At 40.1% G+C, this 19,118-nt stretch overlaps 1 protein-coding gene across 3 annotated transcripts; it reads left to right on the top strand.

Moving 5' to 3' along the window:
• Positions 1 to 2,961: 2,961 nt before the first annotated feature.
• On the top strand, positions 2,962 to 18,099 carry tacr1b (tachykinin receptor 1b). Of its 3 annotated transcripts, XR_003596693.1 has the most exons (8): positions 2,962 to 3,364; positions 4,518 to 4,693; positions 6,602 to 6,796; positions 9,693 to 9,843; positions 9,969 to 10,165; positions 10,341 to 10,440; positions 13,146 to 13,257; positions 13,348 to 13,461. XR_003596693.1 is itself a non-coding variant. In XM_028026590.1 (7 exons), the coding sequence occupies exons 1-7, from the start codon at positions 3,140 to 3,142 to the stop codon at positions 13,480 to 13,482; spliced, it is 1,179 nt and encodes a 392-aa protein (XP_027882391.1). In that variant the 5' UTR covers positions 2,962 to 3,139; the 3' UTR covers positions 13,483 to 18,099. The 3 variants fall into 3 exon arrangements, 2 of the variants coding, with proteins under 2 accessions (XP_027882391.1, XP_027882392.1); XM_028026590.1 differs by lacking the exon at positions 13,146 to 13,257 and having other exon boundaries at positions 13,348 to 18,099; XM_028026591.1 differs by having other exon boundaries at positions 13,146 to 13,460.
• The last annotated feature ends 1,019 nt before the right edge of the window (positions 18,100 to 19,118 follow it).

The raw sequence follows: 19,118 nt of genomic DNA, 5'->3' as shown, positions 1-19,118 counted from the left end.
TGTTCCCAGAATCCTTCAGGAAATTGTAGAAACTCTCTCTGAGGTGTGAGATGATCTCCAGAAGGGGTTCCTCCACCAAAACTCTCCCAGTTCACCTTTTTTACTTGCCCAAATTGGCTGCATAGACAAATTGGCAGCATGTAGTAAATCTGCTCCTGGTCTGTTGTGGTGAAACGAAGAGCTGAAGCTGTTCATTCACCATACTGTGTGCGCTCTCCATCTCTTGCTCTACGCTTCGGTTTGTCCAGAGTGTCTGGACCCTGGGCTATTGAGAAGTGATTGCTTCATGGAGGCGTGGACTGTGCTGTGGTTTTAAATTTTACCCAATCGCTAACGTTAGATGCATATAGTACCAGTTTAACACTAGGAAGTCTACAGCAAATTGCCTGCACTGTATACAACCGTGAGAGTGGGGGACGAATTAACATATTGAACTAATGCATTCAATATGTTTGGTCAATATTCAGAAGCTTGGTTAAAATTCACTGAAGGACTTTGGTCACTTCTTCCACTGCCATGAAACTACAGGCAGAGTAAAAAATTGATGTCATCATTCACAACTTCTTCTGCTCTCAGATTGGCTCACAAGAAAATTCACCAGAGGGAATTTTTGTCAATGGGAGAAATCCCAGATGGAGCTCAGAATGGAGATGAGAATTAAACTGAACTGAGTAGAAAAGGTCACGGTCAGGTTAATGCTAGTGCTATAACAACACAAAGTAGTTGTTGTAGTAGTTGCTTCAATTTTTTCCACAGCTCGAAGTTTCAGACTTTATTCATAGAACCATTTTGATATAGTCAGTTCTGAAGCCAATATTTTTAGTAGACACAAAATATATAGTTTAGAATAGAGCTAAGTGCTTAAAGTGACAATATAAAATGTTCTGTGAACTCACTTGTCCTTCAAGTAACACAACAGCTTCAGAAAACGGAACATAATATCAGAACAATAAAGTCTGAAAACATATAAAAAGTTTCCCTGTAACAGACTGTATGTGTGTTTGTTGCTTTATATTATGTCACTAGCAGCAGTGAAAAGTTCAGGTAAAACTTAATTCAAAAACTAACTCAAGTAAATATAATTATGACTCACCTTTGAATATTATCTTAAATTCCTACACTGTTTCCCTGTGAGACAAAATGAAAACCTTTTCATAGATAATGTTGACAGCTACTTTATTTCTTTTTCTCTTTATTTAAACATAAATTATACATTTTTGCAAATAAACTCTGAGTCTTTTTCTTACTCAGCATATATTTTGCTCAGCTCTTCTCCCCTCTTCATCAACCATCTGATGTAATTGTGTGTTGTTGTTTTTTTTTTTTTTTTTGCTTTCATATTCTCTGAAGAACAGAGATCTTACCCCCAGCCGCGTCAACACGTCCTCATTATTGACTTCACACCCTTCCCCCCCCCCTTTTTTTTTTTAAATTTGAGTTTATTTCTGTGACAGCAGGTGCTCTGCCGGATAAACAGACAAATTAAGAAGACTCTCAGTCACTCTCAGGTGAATTGTGCCTCTTTATTTTATTCCACATCATTTCTCCTCCTCTCGTTCAAACACGACCCTGCGCTGCCTGTTCGGCAGCTGCGAGGGGAGCAGGTGAGGAATGAGATTGAATTCCTGTTTTCTTGCTGTGGAGCCTAATGGCTCTGATGAGATGCGACAGACAGACAGACAGCGAGTTGCGCAGGGGCTGCGGATCTAAACCTCCTGGTTCAAGTGCTGCTCCATGCATCTGTTTTTGCGGCTCAGCCCAGACGACATGCCGCTCGGCCTGATTGGCTGATGATGGGCTTAAAGAGCTGGACTGCTGCTTCCCGCCAGCACTGATCACATGATGGACATCAGCTCATCTTGATTGGAACATATATATATATATATACTTTTAATTTGGTCTGTTTTCTGGTCGATCATTGATCTTTACACAGATTTACCAGCTCACTCTGGGTTTGACCATAACAAAAAAATTTTGTCTGAAAAGTTGCTTGTTATATTGACGAAGTTGCTAAGTTGGAAACAGTGGGATGACAGTCAACTACCCAGATATTACCTGATGGTGGGACTGACAGTCAGTCTTCTCACACAGCAGACAAATGGGAACGGTTGGTGATTTTCAGACCTTTACGGAAGTAAATAACATCGGTTTCACGTGTAAGTATCGGCAGATGTCAATCTCTCAAAATTAAGGAAAACTAGGCTGATATATCGATGCACTCCTGCTTTAAATTGTTTCACCTACTAGGGACACAAAAAATGATCAAACAGCATCATTATTTCAGACACTGAGCCATTTACTTATCCTCTGTCCTGGTAAAGACAGCTGGTTCTAGAATGATCTTTATCATCACATTTTTTGTGAACCTGTCGAAAAGTTTCAAAACACAAAACTCTTTGACTTTTGGACATTTTCAAATTTAGAAACTCACATTTCCATGTTTTTTCTATAAACCTTTAATATTAATCTCAGCACTACAAATTATTAATGAATTATATTAATTAATCATTAATATTAATTGGCGAATTAATATTAATGATTGGCGAAAATTAACCCCTGTTTTTCTTCCACAGTGACCTTTTTATGCAATCGTAATGCTTAAAAGATCTAAACAGACTTTTCCATCTTCAATGTTTTATTCATAGAAGCCTTTGGTATCCACACAGTCTTGTTCTGTGTTTATTGCGTTGTGTATTCGCACATTTTTAGGTACGTTGTGTTTATTTCCGCCCGCTGTTACCTTTGCTCAAAAAGCAACATCATCAAATTGACCCAGATTAATCCTGCAGAGATTATAGCTGTTCATATAAATCAAGTTTGCTCACACGGTCATATATTAATGATTCTCCTGGAATGTGATTTTGCGCATAACGAGACAACACTAATCATGATTGGTGAGCGGGGGTACAGCAGCTGGTGTGTGTGGAGATGAGGCAGACCAGAAGTGCGTAAGTAGTTGGATGGTGTGCCGCTGCGTTTTGCGCTCCCCCATCAGTGGGCGCGCTGTGTCCGCGGTGCGTAAAATGAGCGAAGACGCGCCAAGCTACTTTTGCTCTCCAGGATTCCAGTAAGAAGACTCGAGTCTTTTTTTCTTCTTTTTTTGTTTTTTTAAGTCTGGGATCGGGGTTATGCCCAGAAGATGGACGCGCTCTACAACGCCACCGAATGCAGCGGCGAAAACGGGACGAACGTCTCCGCGAACTGCAGCGACGGCTTCAACAAGTTCATCCAGCCCGTGTGGCAGATCACGCTGTGGGCCGTCGCTTATTTCGGCATCGTGGTGGTGTCTGTGGTCGGCAACGTGGTGGTCATCTGGATTATTCTGGCGCACAGACGCATGAGGACTGTCACCAACTACTTTCTAGTGAGTTGTGCGTAAAGTAGGGAGTTTTGATACGGGAGTGAGGAAACTAAAAAATTAGGCTTTTTATTGTACTACAAGAATTTGTCTATTTATACAGCGACGCAAAAATCTGCGCCTACGTCAGGGACTCTTGTAGGAGAGAAATCAGTCATGAAAAGCAAATCTCAACTACTGAGCTTGAGATTGACTTCCAGGCTCTGTAAATAGGGCTCTGTAGAGAATAATCTGCTAATTTGAAGGGAACTTTATCTGATGAAATGTTTGGTTGATAGATTACGCAAAATTTTAAAAACCCCATAAAATACCATAAATAAATAAATTAACTCTACAGTGTTTTTTTAAAAAAAAAAAAAAAAAACAAAGAACAGACATCTTTCATTGAGCAAAATTGCAAAATCAACTGATGTCTCAAACTCAAACTTCATTCTTCTTCTCCTTCAGTCCAAACCTTTGACCTCTCTGCTGCTTTCCTGTCTGCAGAATGCTGTTTGTTCCTCTGAGGCCTTCACAAAGCGCCTGCATTCGTGCTCAGATTAATTTACTGCGTTCACTCATTAGGTGACATCTGAAGACAACTGGTTGATTTTTGTTTTTTGTTTTTTTAAAAACAACTAATTCAGTTCCCACATTTTCGATTTTTCGTCGTTCGAAAACGTTTGAAAGTCGTTGTCGATTTTCCTCCACTATAACGTTGTGTGCCAAATTGTGTTGATCTGTGGCGCACATTTCCAATGAGACACATGGAAGTTTATGTCAGTAATGAGACAAAATGTGAAAAGCTCCCAGGGTTTGAATACTTTTCCTCAATGAGAATAAATCCTGAGATCTATTCTTATAAAGGAAGGGTTTACATAAAGTGTTATCAAAGATGAAAGGTGTTTTCCAGTTCCCAATCAGACCTGTCTCTGCCTCTGAATCTAACCCTCGTCTAATAGGTTGCATTTTGAAAGATTGTGACCGTTAAAGTTGACTAAGTGCGTTTGCTCGTTCTCATTCGCTTAATCTTAGAAACCATCCATTTCCAGCATAGAAATGGAAAGGACTCTCTCTTTCAAGTGCATTCCATATCCAGGTTTAGATTTAAAATAAGGATATGCAAAATTATGTTAGGTTTACAAGTTACAATAAAGTGAACTTTGTCTTTCCTCTGCAGGTGAACCTCGCTTTCGCTGAGGCCGCCATGTCGGCATTCAACACGGTGATCAACTTCGCCTACGCCGTTCACAACGAGTGGTACTTTGGTTTGGTCTACTGCCGATTCCACAACTTCTTCCCCATCGCCGCCATATTTGCCAGCATTTACTCCATGACAGCCATCGCTCTGGACAGGTGTGTCACGCTCTACCAGGTGTTTGTGTCTGAATCACGATCTGTCGCGACATGAGAGTCTTCCTTTAAAACAGCAGAGGTCACATTTCTGGCGCCACATCTAGCAGATCTGGACAACGGCATGGGGACAAAGAACGGAGACTGGAGGAGTGGGAGCAGGGATGCACCAATGTGAATATTTTGAGCCAATATCAATGCCCAATATAACTAATATTTATTGATATACTTATAAATTTATAGATTGAAATAGATTATAGATTTTGCCTGAACGTTTGGCACCATAAAAACATACAAAACGGAATTAAATATTAGTTGTTAATCTTGGCCCAGTTTCCACTTACAGATACCAATATGTTAAAAATTGACTAACACCAGCCGATAACAATGTTCATGCTGATATATCGTGAATCCCAAAATGGGAATAATCTTTTATTGAAGCTAATATTATCACCACCACTAAACCTCCAAGTTTTGTGTAACTTTTCTAATGTTTCATTCAAACCTTCTTCAAGCCTCCTGTCTTGATCTCAGTAGTTATGACTTCAAAAGTCTCCACTTCCCTGTTAAAATGCCAGGTTGTTGTAACGTGAACTCATCCTGTACACCTCAACTGAAAACAAATTCACCAGAACAAGACAAAAATAAGAAAGGCTCAATAAGCCGGTGGCAAACATGAGCACACACACTTAAGGCAATAGTTTAAAATTTTTGATTCAGTATCCCGTCCTATTAGGCACATACCTTAAATCGCATTGTCCAGAAGTAAAGTTTCACCATTCTAGCTGAGTCTTCCTGACATTTACACGATTCAGCGAGAGTCTTTGTTTGCTCTATGATCTAATTTTACAAATGTATCAGTCAGGAGAACAGCGCCAAACAATTCATGTCGTTAAAGTATCAAATATGTAACAAATTACTGTTCCAGGAAAACTGTTTATACACTGTCATCAGTGGCTATGCTAACTATCCTTAGCATTCTTCTTCTTTAGCATTCTCTGCTGACAGAAAGCATGGGGGTGGGGCTAAGACCCTAAGACCCTCCTTGCTGTGATTGGTTGTTTCTGATCAAGGCAGAGGAGCATAATCTTTTCACAGATTGTCTATCTCATACCACACAGTCTCACCATAGTGACCAAATTAATGAATATGGGTTAGAAAGAAATAATACAAGTTGAATACACCAGCTAAATGCCATGGCAAAAAGAAAATAAAAAATCATTTATCAACTTTATTTGATTAAAGACACAAAAAAGTGCATATAATAAATAAAATAAAATGTTACAACAATCAGAAAAGATCAATTTTGCACAAAAAAATATTTAGAATAACCAGATGAGTTTCAAGCTTGTTCAAACCTCTGCAACCAGGGTCATTGCACCTTCTACATTTTTAGCCTAATTCATTTCCTTCAAAACAGGCTGTTGGTTAAAAGTTACACAAAGTTTCTGTCTCTGTTGAGCCACAAGCATTAGCAATTATTCCACTTTGTTGAAAGCGATGACCCCAAACACAGTTGTTGTTGTTGTACGGCGGTACTTGAAAGGTCAATGCAGTTTGACTTTAAAAGTTTCAGTTTCTGGTAGATGAAGTCTTCCAGTATCCTTCAAGTGCAGAACAGTGCGCACAGGTCCATGTAACCTGGTTCTAAAACTCTCTGAGAATGTCAAGTGCTATTAAATTAGAGGCAATAATTGTCTATTTAATTCAAAATGAGTCTCAAATCATTGTCTGAGTCGGTTAATTTTCATTCTCTGAGATTAATAGAAATCAGAGGCCACCCAGGAGGAAAATCATGCTCTTAGCAACCGCTGGAAATAATAATAAGAAATTGCAATTTATAGTTGATTATCACGGAAAGTCCATTTCAGTGAAGTTGCTCCATAAATCTTTTTGTGTGTGTGTTTGCAGATACATGGCCATCATCCACCCTCTGAAGCAGAGGTTGTCGTCCACTCAGACTCGGTTGGTGATCGGTGTGATCTGGCTGCTGGCTCTGCTGCTGGCCTTTCCTCAGTATCTCTACTCGTCCACCGCAGTGCTGCCCGGACGCACGGTCTGCTTCATAGACTGGCCTGAATATGACACTGTTGACTTCAAAAAGATGTGAGTAGCTGAGCTGGTGTTTCCTCCTGACCACAGCGTTGTCTTACAACTTGTGAGAAACAATTTGAAATCATGTAATGATCAAATTATTCCCATGTGTCCCACACACCCTGAGTGTGTCAACAACTGAAATATACATGATTGTATTGTGGTATCATCTGTGATATGAATTCCACTTATGTCTTGAGGGAATGACCTGCAAAGAAATGTTGGTGCTTTTACACAGGACTATGCTTTTAATGTACCATTTAAACTATAGTCATAGTCAATAAATTAAAATATGTGTTCTGATGAGGATTAAAAGCCCCTTTTTGAGAATGACAACCTTTAAGCTGGTCTGATGTAATATTTTATTCCTAGATGTCATGTTTTTATTAGCTGCAAGTGGAAAATCATCATAATTAACAATAATAAAGTCCTGAAAACATCAGTCTGATCAGTCAAATTAATGTGTGTTATGGTTTTAACTTACTGAAATAAATTGATTTTGGCTTTACATATTTATTTGCAAAATTTCAACTTTAACTTCAGCGGAGGAGAGGATTACTCCGACCCTTCCTGACGTTCTTCATTTTTTATTCATAGCCAGAAGCGCTCCAGGTCTCATTTTGTCCTTTTTCTCCGCATCTTCCAAAATTATCACCAACTTCCAGCCGACAGGTTTCTGTCATGCAATCTGCATGTCACAGCGCCGCTGGCCTTTGAGAATCCTGCAGACTGTAAAATATTCATAAATAAGGGTCTTTCATAAATAAGGGCCGTTGTCGGTCTTTCCCCAACACGTATTACTGCTACAGTGCTGTGGAAAAGCTTTTGGCTCCCTCACAGATGTCTTCCGTTATTTTTAACATTTTAATATTATTATTTTAAGTCACACTCAAGTTCCAAGTCATCAGACAAATGGACAGAAATCAGATCAAAAAGCAGCATTCAAATGCTGCTTTCATTTATTCAGGAGAAACACAACCTAAACCAACCAGGTTCAGTGTGGAAAAGGTCAATTTACTAACTGCAATCAGGTGTGATAACAACAAGTAGTGACTCTGGAATTTTGGATCAATCTCTATTTTTTTCACAGAATTGTTTAATTCATTTATTGATGACAGTAGCTGGGTTTCTATTGACCTGAAAATTGGGCAAATTGGAGTTTTGAAAATAAATTGGCATATTTAAAAAAAAAAACGCCTCATGTTTTTGTGCCAGGTTGAAGTGGCTTTTCAGCCGTATCGAAATTAGTGTATTTAGCAAAACTACAACGGAAACACTTTTTTACATCACACGAGTCACATGATCAACTACCGTGGTAGGAGGATCATGGTGCAGCAATAGTTTTAATTAATTATCGCATGATCAAACTTGCACATGCATGATATTATTTGCGTTTGTTATTTAATTGAAACACCACAATTGGAAAATTGTGTATTTTTTTTAAAATTAGCAGAATGTTTTGCACTCTGCTGTTGGATTTGTAAAGGAAATACAGCTGGTCTCTTTAATGCTAACACGCTAGAGGCCTCCAGATTGGTAAAGTCCACACTCTGTTTCACATCAAACATATTTTGAGATTAAAGTGTGTAGAAAAGTAGAGGGCGAACACCATTTGGTCATGTTGAGACTATTCTCCTGCACTGAACTGAACTTCTTTATTAACTAAAAACCTCTGCTTCATCCTAAACCATCTCTAGCCGCTGCCATCACTCACTGTAATTCTGCATCATAAGGAGTTTTGCATCATTACTAGGTTACCTTTCTGTACAAACCCTGGGGCACAGAAGTCATGATGTTAGATTGATGTAAAACAGCCTTCAAAACAGGTTTGGATCCAAGGTAAACAGAACATGATGAAAGACGTCTCACAGGTCCAGTGGGTGTTCATGATAAATGAGCCCGATTATTTATCACAGTCATGTGGATTAATGCAGTTTTTCAGTTGTCTTGTTGTATTGTGGTCAGCTCAGGCCTCAGTGGACAGCTTGTCAATATGATCCACCTCAAATCTCAGCCGGTGCTTCTATGTATGAGAAAACAACGTGATATAAAACGGCCCATGTCTCAGAAAATGTGTAAATTCTAACCTTTTTTTGTCTAATCCTCTGCCATCCCACATATAAATGTGACTCTTCCTTTAATAGTTTTATTCCGGGCACATCATGAGGTTTCTGTCTCATTTGACACTGGAAGCTTCAGTGTGTGTGTTATCCTTCTATTTGGGGTCGAACTCCTGAAGTTGGAGTCAATTTGCAGGTTTTATTCATTTTCTGTTTGTATGTCAGAACTGGTCATGCCATGTCATGTCATTCTTTTTATGTATTTTATGTATATACCATTGCCACCCAGGAAGAGTTAAGGTAAGGAAATTGTGCTGAAATGGTGAACTAACTCTGAGTACTGTAAGCATGTGTGAAGTGGCAGCAGGCTGATGCACATCTTATGTGATTTCCTGTTGGATGTAACACACCCTTTTTTATCATTCCACACATCAAAACATCAGCTGCTAAGGGACTTGGATTTCATGATCTGTATGAAAACAGAAGAGTAGTTACCTTCCTGTTTGTTTACAACTGGAGAGGGTTTTTTTTTTGGTTTTTTTGTGAGTCTGTCAGGATCTGGCCTTCAGTTTGAGCAGATCTGCTTCCAGGTTCTATATTCAGTGCATCCACAGATTGCGTCCCACCATGACACTGACATGTTTCTACAGTGTCAAGGTGGAACAGGATCTGAACAAGGACGTCTTGTTCACTTACAATACTGGTACTGGTATGGGTTCACAACGTCATGGCCCATCGTGTTCCTGGTATTAAAACGTATTAAAACTCTACTAAAGCTGCAGTGTGTTCCATACTGCAACTCTGACTGCTCCACAATAGATTACCTGCTTGCGTTTTTGTTGCCGCAGCTACTACGTGTGTGTGACCATACTGATCTACTTCCTGCCCCTGTGCATCATGGGATGGGCGTACATGATGGTGGCCGTCACCCTGTGGGCGAGCGAGATTCCAGGAGACTCATTTGAACACTACGCAGAGCAACTCATCGCCAAACGCAAGGTAACCCAGACAACAACTCCCGAACCCGTCATTTAACGTGATGATCTTTTTAATCCCTAACATGTAAGCAGCCGGAGAGATTAAGCAGACTTATTCAGACATCTCCACCATACCACCTCTGGCAGGTGGTGAAGATGATGATCGTGGTGGTGTGCACCTTCGCCGTGTGCTGGCTGCCGTACCACGTCTACTTCCTGCTGCACCAGTTCTTCCCCGAACTGTTTGAGGAGCGCTACATCCAGCAGGTCTACCTGGCCGTCATGTGGCTGGCCATGAGCTCCACCATGTACAACCCAGTCATCTACTACTGCTTAAACAGCAGGTGAGCTGCTTAGCATGGGGGGAAAAAGGCGAGTTGTCTGTCAGCGTGGGTGTTTAGCCACGAGTTGAGCTGTAATCTGGGTTTGTGTGCACAATCCTTTCCGTTTATTAATCCTTTCCCACTGTGTACTCCCCCTCCACCGCCCCCCACCCCCATCCTCCTCCTCCACCGGCAGGTTCAGATCAGGCTTCCAGCAGGTGTTTTGCTGCTGTGCTCCCACCGTCACCAAAGAGGAGCTGTTGGAACTCAAATCTCCTCGTTACCTGCAAACCCAGGTCTGTGTAAGAAGGATGAATCGGAACAACAAGCGTGTGTTCGTTCATTCATTCATCTGCTGCTTTTACCGGCCATGTGCACCGACATGCAGGGAACGCACCGCAGAGTAGCTGCGTTTCCATTATAAATGTGCGCAGAAATTATGTCTGAATTCTGCTAATGTTGGGGGGAAAAAACACAATTTCGCAATTGCGGCGTTTCCGTTCATAGGGAAGGAAAATTAAAATCACATGTGAATAAACTTGTTCACGCGATAAGTCGTTAGAAATCATGGAAGTGACCAATGGAAACAGGTACATTAGATATAGTCATAATTCAGTGACGGTGCTAGAGCTCGTCATCTATCAGCCAATCAGAGGAGATCAGGTCTTATTCAGGTTTTGGCGCAACAAGCCCCGCCTACTTGGGAGAGGCTACCTATGCATCATTTTGGGAAAATTGTTGTCTGCAATTTTACAGAAGAAATATGGATTCAACACGTTTGAATGACACACACAATACAAAATGTTGTGTGTCATTCAAACGTGTTGCTCATTCAAATGTTGTTTGAATGACACACCACATTTTGTGTTGTGTGTCTGCTCACAGAGCTGGGGATGATAATGCTCTGATTTATTGTATTGTGATGCTGTTATAGCTCTGGTGGAGCCTGCTGCAGACTGTCCAAAAAACCCCCAAAACAAACAAATCATCTTGATACTACTTCCTGTCGCCTTCTTCAGCATTTCTCCCAGTAGTGACATTGTACTGTTGATCAATTTACATGCAGTTTTGTGAAATAGATGTATTTGGATGAAAACCACCTCATCGTAGCGCTAAAAACGTTTTACCGCAAAACTTGAGTTTTTCTTTGAAATTGCCGTGTTTCGATTAAGCAAACTTATTTTTGTAATTTAAATTTGCGCAATGTTATGGTTAATGGAAACGCAGCTACTGTAACTGTAAGGACTTGATACACTTTCCTTGTCCATCTATTAAAGTCACTTTGTGTTAATGGAGAAGCTTTTGCTCCTAGTCCTTCTCCTGCTATTTTTAACCCAGCTGAACCTCTACCCAGTGAAAACCCGACTGTTTGCTGTTCAGTATTCATGGATTCACTCGTTCACAGAATATTTTGTGGAGGATTATTCAATAGAAAATTTAGCGTGGAATGCTGAAATAGGATATTACTTGACACGCTATTGGATGGTTTTGCAAAGCAGCCCAATCGTGGGGGTCAGCTCCACAGAGATAAAGAGTTTTTAATCAAACCTCATGAGGGCTGGGGATGACAACGCTCTGATTTATATTTATATCTACTCAAAGGAGGAACAGAACTGAAAAGAAAGAATGAAGTGTCAGAAAATCAGTTCAGGTTTTGTTGTCTTTGAAAGATAAATTATCAGTACATCAGAAAATGTTTAAAACAAAATCCTTCTTGTTTCCATCTCCTGCCTGGGGCTGACCTGCTCTATTGGTGTCTGACTGAATATTATTCTCCCTGCTGGTGAACAATACAATCAAAAACCTTGATTGTACGCGGATGTCTGCCGAGAGCCTAGTGAGTGCGTACGACGCTGTGGCTGAGCGGACATTAGAGCGGACTGGAAGGTATCAGCTCGGATTAAGACGGATCATTAAAAGCCCGTTGGTGCAAAGACACAAAGGGGAGAAGTTGTTTTATAAATATTGGTGAAGACAGAATTTTAAGCCAAACAACGACTGATATAAAAGATCACAAAATTAATGCTTGAGTTGAATCTGTCCTATAAAACTGTTTTGAATTGTTTTTGTTGCAGGGTAAATAATACATAAGGGAAACTCTGTACGAATACTGTGGCTGGCTAACCTTTGGTTGCTAACAATGCTTATTTTGCCATATGTTTTGTTTCTTTATAGCTTTCTAATAAGTCTACACCAAATGGTCTTTATGGGTAACACCTTTAGAAATGCTTGGTATGGAGTCAACAAGGCATTGGAGACGTTTCTGACATTTTGATTTACATTGACATAATTGATTCAAGCAGCTGCTGCAAATTTGTTGGTAGGATGATCCATGGTTTCCATGGTAGTTCTATCTGACATGCTATTGGCTGTCGTTTGTAAAACAGACAATCCAGGTGCAGCATCCATTTTCCTTGGTAGTTTCTGTACCCACTAAGAGTTAAGATAAGGAGGACCAAGAGTATTCCTTACTAGGAAGGTGGTTTGGACTGTGCACTTTAATGCATATTTGGTTATATTTTGGTGTTTAAACTATCAAAATGAGAAGATATAAGTGTTTTAGATGGGGGCTGAAGTATTTGCTCATTTCTGTTGTTGTACCCTAACCGCTGTGAATACTGGGGAGCCAATGCAGTCACACCTAAAGTCATCTAAATACCCTTTTATTCCCCATTCTGATGCTCGAATTGAACTTCAGCAAGCTGACTTCAGCAGCTTCTCGCTTTGATTTGGCTGATTTGCTATCTGTATTAACAAGCATTTGAACTGGTGAACCTCATAAAGCGGCATAATCCCAGCATCAACGAGTAAATGCTGTTTTGTTTCTTTTAGTGTCTTAACTTTGTCTTAGGTGTTGCATCTGTCCCGTTGTGTCTCTGGTTCCAGATACTAAAATATGCATGAACATTTCACATGTTGTGTTTGTGCTGTGTCTGATCAAAAATGGGGTTCAAGTCCTTTTTAAACCTTTGCACTTTGGTTTTGTTTATATTTCACACAGAAACCCAACGTTTTAGGGAACATGGTTGTTTGGGAAGTGTTTGGGTAGAATAGAGGTAATTCTGAATGTAATTGAGCTGAAGATGAACTCTGCCATCTGTCACCAGCCCATGGTAAATAGCACAACTCTCTCAGCTAGGACATGCATCAACGACTGTCTGGACTTATCCGCTCACCGGACTGTTGATGCTCTCTGCTTTCAGGTCAGCATATACCCCGCAAGCCGAACGGAGACCGTTGTTCCTGCCGCAGCAACCAAGGCGCCACCTGCCGAGTCGCGCATTTATCCTCACGTGGAAGTCGCAACGAACGTCTCGGTCTCTGACGTGCTGCCCTAAAGCTCTCACGTTTCCACCGTTAGGGGTAAAGAGTGGAGATGCCCGGATTTGTCCCAGGAGCATGGCAGTACTTATAGAGACCAACGCTAACACGGCTAACCGACCTATGTACAGGTCACGCATGAGTTAAACGGCTGATACAATCACATGATATCATTGGATGAGGGCATCATCACAAAGTGACGTAGGAGACTTGAGAGAATCTCATCCTTCATCACCTGCACGGCTCAGAGTCTTGACCTCCTCCCCGTGTTCCTGACTTGGGGAGCTGATTGAAGAGAAACTCCCGTGTTTGCTTAGCAACAGTGTCAATTCACTTGTTTTTATCTGTGTTGCGTGGGAGCTTGGGGAGTTCTCGCAGACTGCCTGTCTGTACAGACCCAGCACCTGTTGGGCAGGATTAGCCCCTTGTTTTGACAATGTGTGGAGCCCGGTTCGGTTTGCAGCAGCCAGGTCACAAGCCCGGCTAAATATAGAGAGTCCAGAGATGGGAAACGAGCCACACGTAGCACGACCAGAGGGGAGTCTGAGGCTCATTGCTGCAGACATAAGGCGCAATTTCAATGTCACAGGTACCAGGTGTTTGTCTCGTGTGTCTTTGCCTTGTGACGTATGATCTGGTTAGATTGTAGCAGTCACCATGCAGCGTTTCCATTAACCATGGAATTGCATAAAGTGAAATTATGTAAATAAATTTGCTTAATGGAAACACAACACAAAAACATTTTTGCACTAGGATGTGGTGGTTTTTCAGCCCTATATTGAAATAGATGTATACCTCAATGAAAACACTTTTTTCTGCATCACATTAGTTACATGATGAACAGCCAGACGTCACTAGTGGCGAAAACGATGAAGAACATGACAGGAAGTGGACGATCTGCAGCTGGCCCCACCAGAGCCCGCACAGAATTGGGCAGTTTATAAGAAGTTGTGTGTCATTCCAACGTGTTGAATCCATAACTCTTCTGTAAAATTGCAGACTACAATTTTCCCAAAACGCCGCATTAGTAGTCACTCCCAAGTAGGCGGGGCTTGTTGCTCCAATGCCTGAATAAGACGCTGACGTCTCCTCTGATTGGCTGATAGATGAGGAGCGAATGAATACAGACACATGTAACTTATGTATCTGTTAACATCTATGCCGTGCCATAGTGAATGGCTGGTTTAATTTAATCTCTTACTTAACAGAAACCGCAATTGAGAAATTATGTCTTTTTTGACCTTAGCATAATAGCAACAAATATTTGCGCTCATTTGTAGTGGAAACGCAACTAATGTCAGTTTGTAAACCAGATTGAATGGGCGGGTAATTCCCATCCACCACTACATTTACTGTTTATTGGTTAGTGCCAGCGGCTTTATGCTTTTCTATTTTTATACACACTGCCACTATTTCTCCACAGATTGTTTTAATTCATATGCTGGTCACAAAGCGACTCCCGTTTCTGCCTCCAACTGCAGTGTATATATATATGAACTGGAATTTTTCATAAAAAACAGGAAATTACTTGGTGTAGATGAAAAAGATGCCTCAGTCATATCAGTTTCTTAGAAGCACAGAGAAGAATAGTTTTCTGTTCATTGGGAACAAATGTGTGCTGCACACTTCAATTCAAAAACACTTTATTTATCCCAAAGGGAAATTACATGTTGTCATAACTCATGTCGTCAAAGTATCTGTAAAGAGTTGTGGTTGGTGATGCTGTGGGCAGGATGAATCTCGGGTAGCAGTGAGTCTTGCGATGAATTTTAAGAGGCCTCTTACTGAAGCCACTGTTGCTGAATGAGAGTCTCATAGCTGTCAAAACATGCTAACAGCTCAGTGTCAGGGCAGCAGATGTTATTCCACAGCAACATATCCTGGATGACACCGTCGGTTGTTGGCTAGCACTGCTAATCCACCTCATTTGCTTTGCCACTTCTTTTTAAACCTCTGCCTGGCTAGATGGCTAGACGGCAGAGAGAGGTTGGAGTAGAGGATATGATCCTTTCTCATTATGATTGAAAGAAGAGATGGTTTGAACTTCCTTCATCTCTCTCTGCTCATTGGTCCTGCTCTGAATCCATGCTCCTCTGAGACTTTGGGGTCATAGTTCAGGTATTATTTGAGCTTCCAAGTTGCTAATCGGTGTTTTAAGTGCTTTAAAAAGTTAGCTGAATCTTTCCAGCTTCACCGCACGAGAACCAGAAAGAATAATTGTCATGCAACATGCAACGCCTCAACAATCCCCCCCAAAAAATGAACAGAAGTCTAGAAAAACAACAAATCAGAACTAACAGAGCAGAGCTACTTCCACTGCTCAGCCCTGGAGGAAAATCCAGCAGAGAACTGGTATCGTTCTGGTAAACGTTGGAGTATCAGTTTGCTTTTACAAGTATGAGTACTGGCCGCTGGTACCAGGCCAAATACTGATACCAGTACCGATACTGGTATCACTTTTCCTAGTTGCTTTTTCTAAATGCAGAATATTGAGAAGATCCTTAATAATATTAAAATATTAGTTATTACAATTGTAATATGTATTAGCAAAAAGCTGTTAGAATCCATTTTAAGTCTTTTTTCCTAACCTCAGACAACCTCCTTTGCTCTTTAGTAAAAATCTAAAAGTAATGCAGCCTGGTGGATCCCGTCTTCTCAATGTCCATCAATGGATTCTGGAGTTACTGCACTCAGCCCGAACCAGCCAATCAGGGCTCAGTGTTCCCAGCATCCCTAGTAACGCTTCAAGACACAAATAAACTTCTTCTTAGCTGATGCCGTCCAGCTCACCCTCATCTGAAGCACTTTGAACTGCCGTGGTGCTGAAATGTGCTGTGGAAATAAACGTGACCTGACAATTCAGAAACAGGTGATGATCCACTGACTGCTTTTAATCTCATCTCTCCCTGAAGAGATTGACAAGAAGATTAAAGGAATCATTTACATACAATAGTTTACTTGTGAAAACAGTAATTGCATAAAGACTTCTGCAAAAGTTGTAAGGTAATGACAAAGGTGTTTGTACTCACATCCGTAACAAGAGAGGAGGAGTTTGGATAAAAATAGTATGTACATTTAATTTACAATCAAAGTTAAAAAACAATAATGAAATAAAACTATTATTATGACCTGAAGCATTTGGTTTATAATTTTAGTTTCACAGAAAAAATAAATAAATCTTTGCCATCTCTGAGGCTATTTTGGACCAAATGTCATCTTTGTACTGTGAGATCATATTGCAAATGGGTTTTTTTGTATTCAGTGAACTAGCTACATACAGTATGTGATTGTACTACTAACTTTGTAAAAATCTGTACAGTGATAATTATGTATGCAGTACTGTGTTGTTGTTTTTTTTTTGTCAGACTTAAACGTTTTAAATGTTCAAACTGATTTGAATGTCAAAAATTACCTGAATTTTCAATAAAGTTCAGTTTATTTATATGCCGCTAATTAACAATGTCTCTTTTCAAGGAACTTGAGGAGGAAAAAAAAGTCATTTTAACAAAAATCATACGGACCGGTTCCCAGTCAAGTGCGGCCCGGTGAACATTTGTGACCTCTGGAGTGATTTTGTACGGCCCATGACTCCAGATCAACTCAGCACAGGTGGTTGATGCAGATGGAAACTTTGGCCTTTTTTATTTTTAATCAATGCAAAATTGTTACAGCCAATGTTGAGCTTTAGTTTTCCATTGATGGAAAGAAATATTCTGCAGCTGCCTGTCCATTAATGGTGGTTGAGGTCCAATTTTCTGGAATAAAAGTTTTAAGAAATATTTTTTAATCAGTTTTTTAAGTTAATATTATTATTATGGAACAAATCAACTGAAATAAAGAAACATCTTCCTTCAACACACACTTAGAAACAAGGCTTTTAATAAAATATGGGAACTGAAACTTTTTTTTAGTCCTAAATGGAAAAGATGCGCACTGAGTCATTGATTTCTCTCAGCTTCTCACTTCTTCTTTCTCTCTTTATAAAAAGGAATATGATATTTAAAAAGGCATTTGGAATGGACAGACTGGAAATGATATTACAGAACTCTAAAAGCAAGTGTGTGTGTGTGTGTGTTTCTGTCTTGAACATGTCTAGTTGTAGGTTTGGACAAACTGACTGTAATCTGCATAAAACGACATAATCCATCACTGGTTTTTGTGAATGACTGAATAATAATTACTGTTGGCTCTTTGAGCGTTGAGCAAACAGGAATCTCAATAAAACTAGACTTCTAATCGCTCTGCATGAACACAAATCTGTGACATGCAGCCTCAGCGTTCCTGTTTACCTTTTAATGCGGCTTCCTTTATCATGTCTGCTGTCACGCTTAGACAGTGAGCTAGAGATCGAAAACGACATTTAATCAAGAGATTGCTGGGTGTGACAACTTCCTCTTGGTTTTCCAGTTGGGATTTCTTTTGATAAAACACAGCGATAGAGTCCAGGCTCGCGCTGGTCAGAGTGAGACATCTCTCAGCCACTCCAGAGATTTGAAGAGGAAGAAAGCAAAACGAGCTGCCAGGAAAATAATCCAGAGTGAGGACTTCACCGAGGCTGGATTTACAGAGCAGCAACTCGGCCGTCTGTGCAGCAGCACCAAATATCAGGGCTGCACACTCATCTTATTACTCTGTGGGATTGTAAAAAAAAAAACCACATCAGTGTTTAGAGTTAATTGGGCTTCATTAAATACATAACAGTATTTACTATCAAAGTATTTCACAAGATCGGATATTCTATATTTACATTAACTTTTATTTTTGTACAAAGAATATCAGTCATTTTCCGTTGCCTTGATCTCCAACAGGAGAGCCAGAGAAGAAACTAGCAGAATGTCACCTTTAGTTCTTCATTCCTCTCTTTCATTTCCTTTGGTAATGATCGGAAAACCTTTGACATTTTAAATATCCATTGCAATAACCTTGGCCTAAAGTTTGACTCAAAACTGCCTCTCTGGCGCCACCTGGCTGTTAACGTCTAAAGTGTAACTGTGCTGAATTAGTTTACAGCACTGGGCCCTCAAACTATCGAACTAAAGTCAAGCATATTGTTTTCAAAATAGGATTGTTGATGAGAAAAATTATAAACCTAATATTTAAGTTACATAAAACCTTTTTACTTTTTATATTTCCGGTCCAGCAGTAGAGAATAGCCCCAAATCTTAACATGTCACACAAGCAAAAGAAAAGAATGAACAATTTTGCCACAAGTAACACAAATCCATCTTCTAAAAAAGACTTTAAATTGATATTAAATTTGGACTGAAGCATATGGAAAACCACAAGTGCCAGAATTCCATTTTCTAAAAACCCCTAAATTGATTTTATACTTGAGTAAATAGCATTAACAGACTTTTAGGACTGTGCTTGAACCTGGAACCCCCACAAAAAATAGTTTGGACAATAATTACAGCACAGGTTCCTGCTATTGTAATAGCTGTACAGAAGCAGATGGAAATGGTGACACTTGTTATTCCAGTGAACAGAAACCTGTTCTCAGAATGAAAAGGTCTTAACGGGGTTGAAATATTCTGGCAAAGGAGGAGGGCAGGTTTCCAGAATGTGAACATAGACCTATAAAACAGATGCAACACTTTCAGCTACCTTTTCTCCAACCTGCGTCAGTTCAGAGCATTCACGCTAATTCCAGGAT

Source organism: Xiphophorus couchianus, chromosome 8, assembly GCF_001444195.1.
Source record: "Xiphophorus couchianus chromosome 8, X_couchianus-1.0, whole genome shotgun sequence".
Classification (NCBI taxonomy): Eukaryota; Metazoa; Chordata; class Actinopteri; order Cyprinodontiformes; family Poeciliidae; genus Xiphophorus; species Xiphophorus couchianus.
Note: the sequence above shows the minus strand (reverse complement) of the source record. Positions and strands in the feature narration are given on the sequence as shown.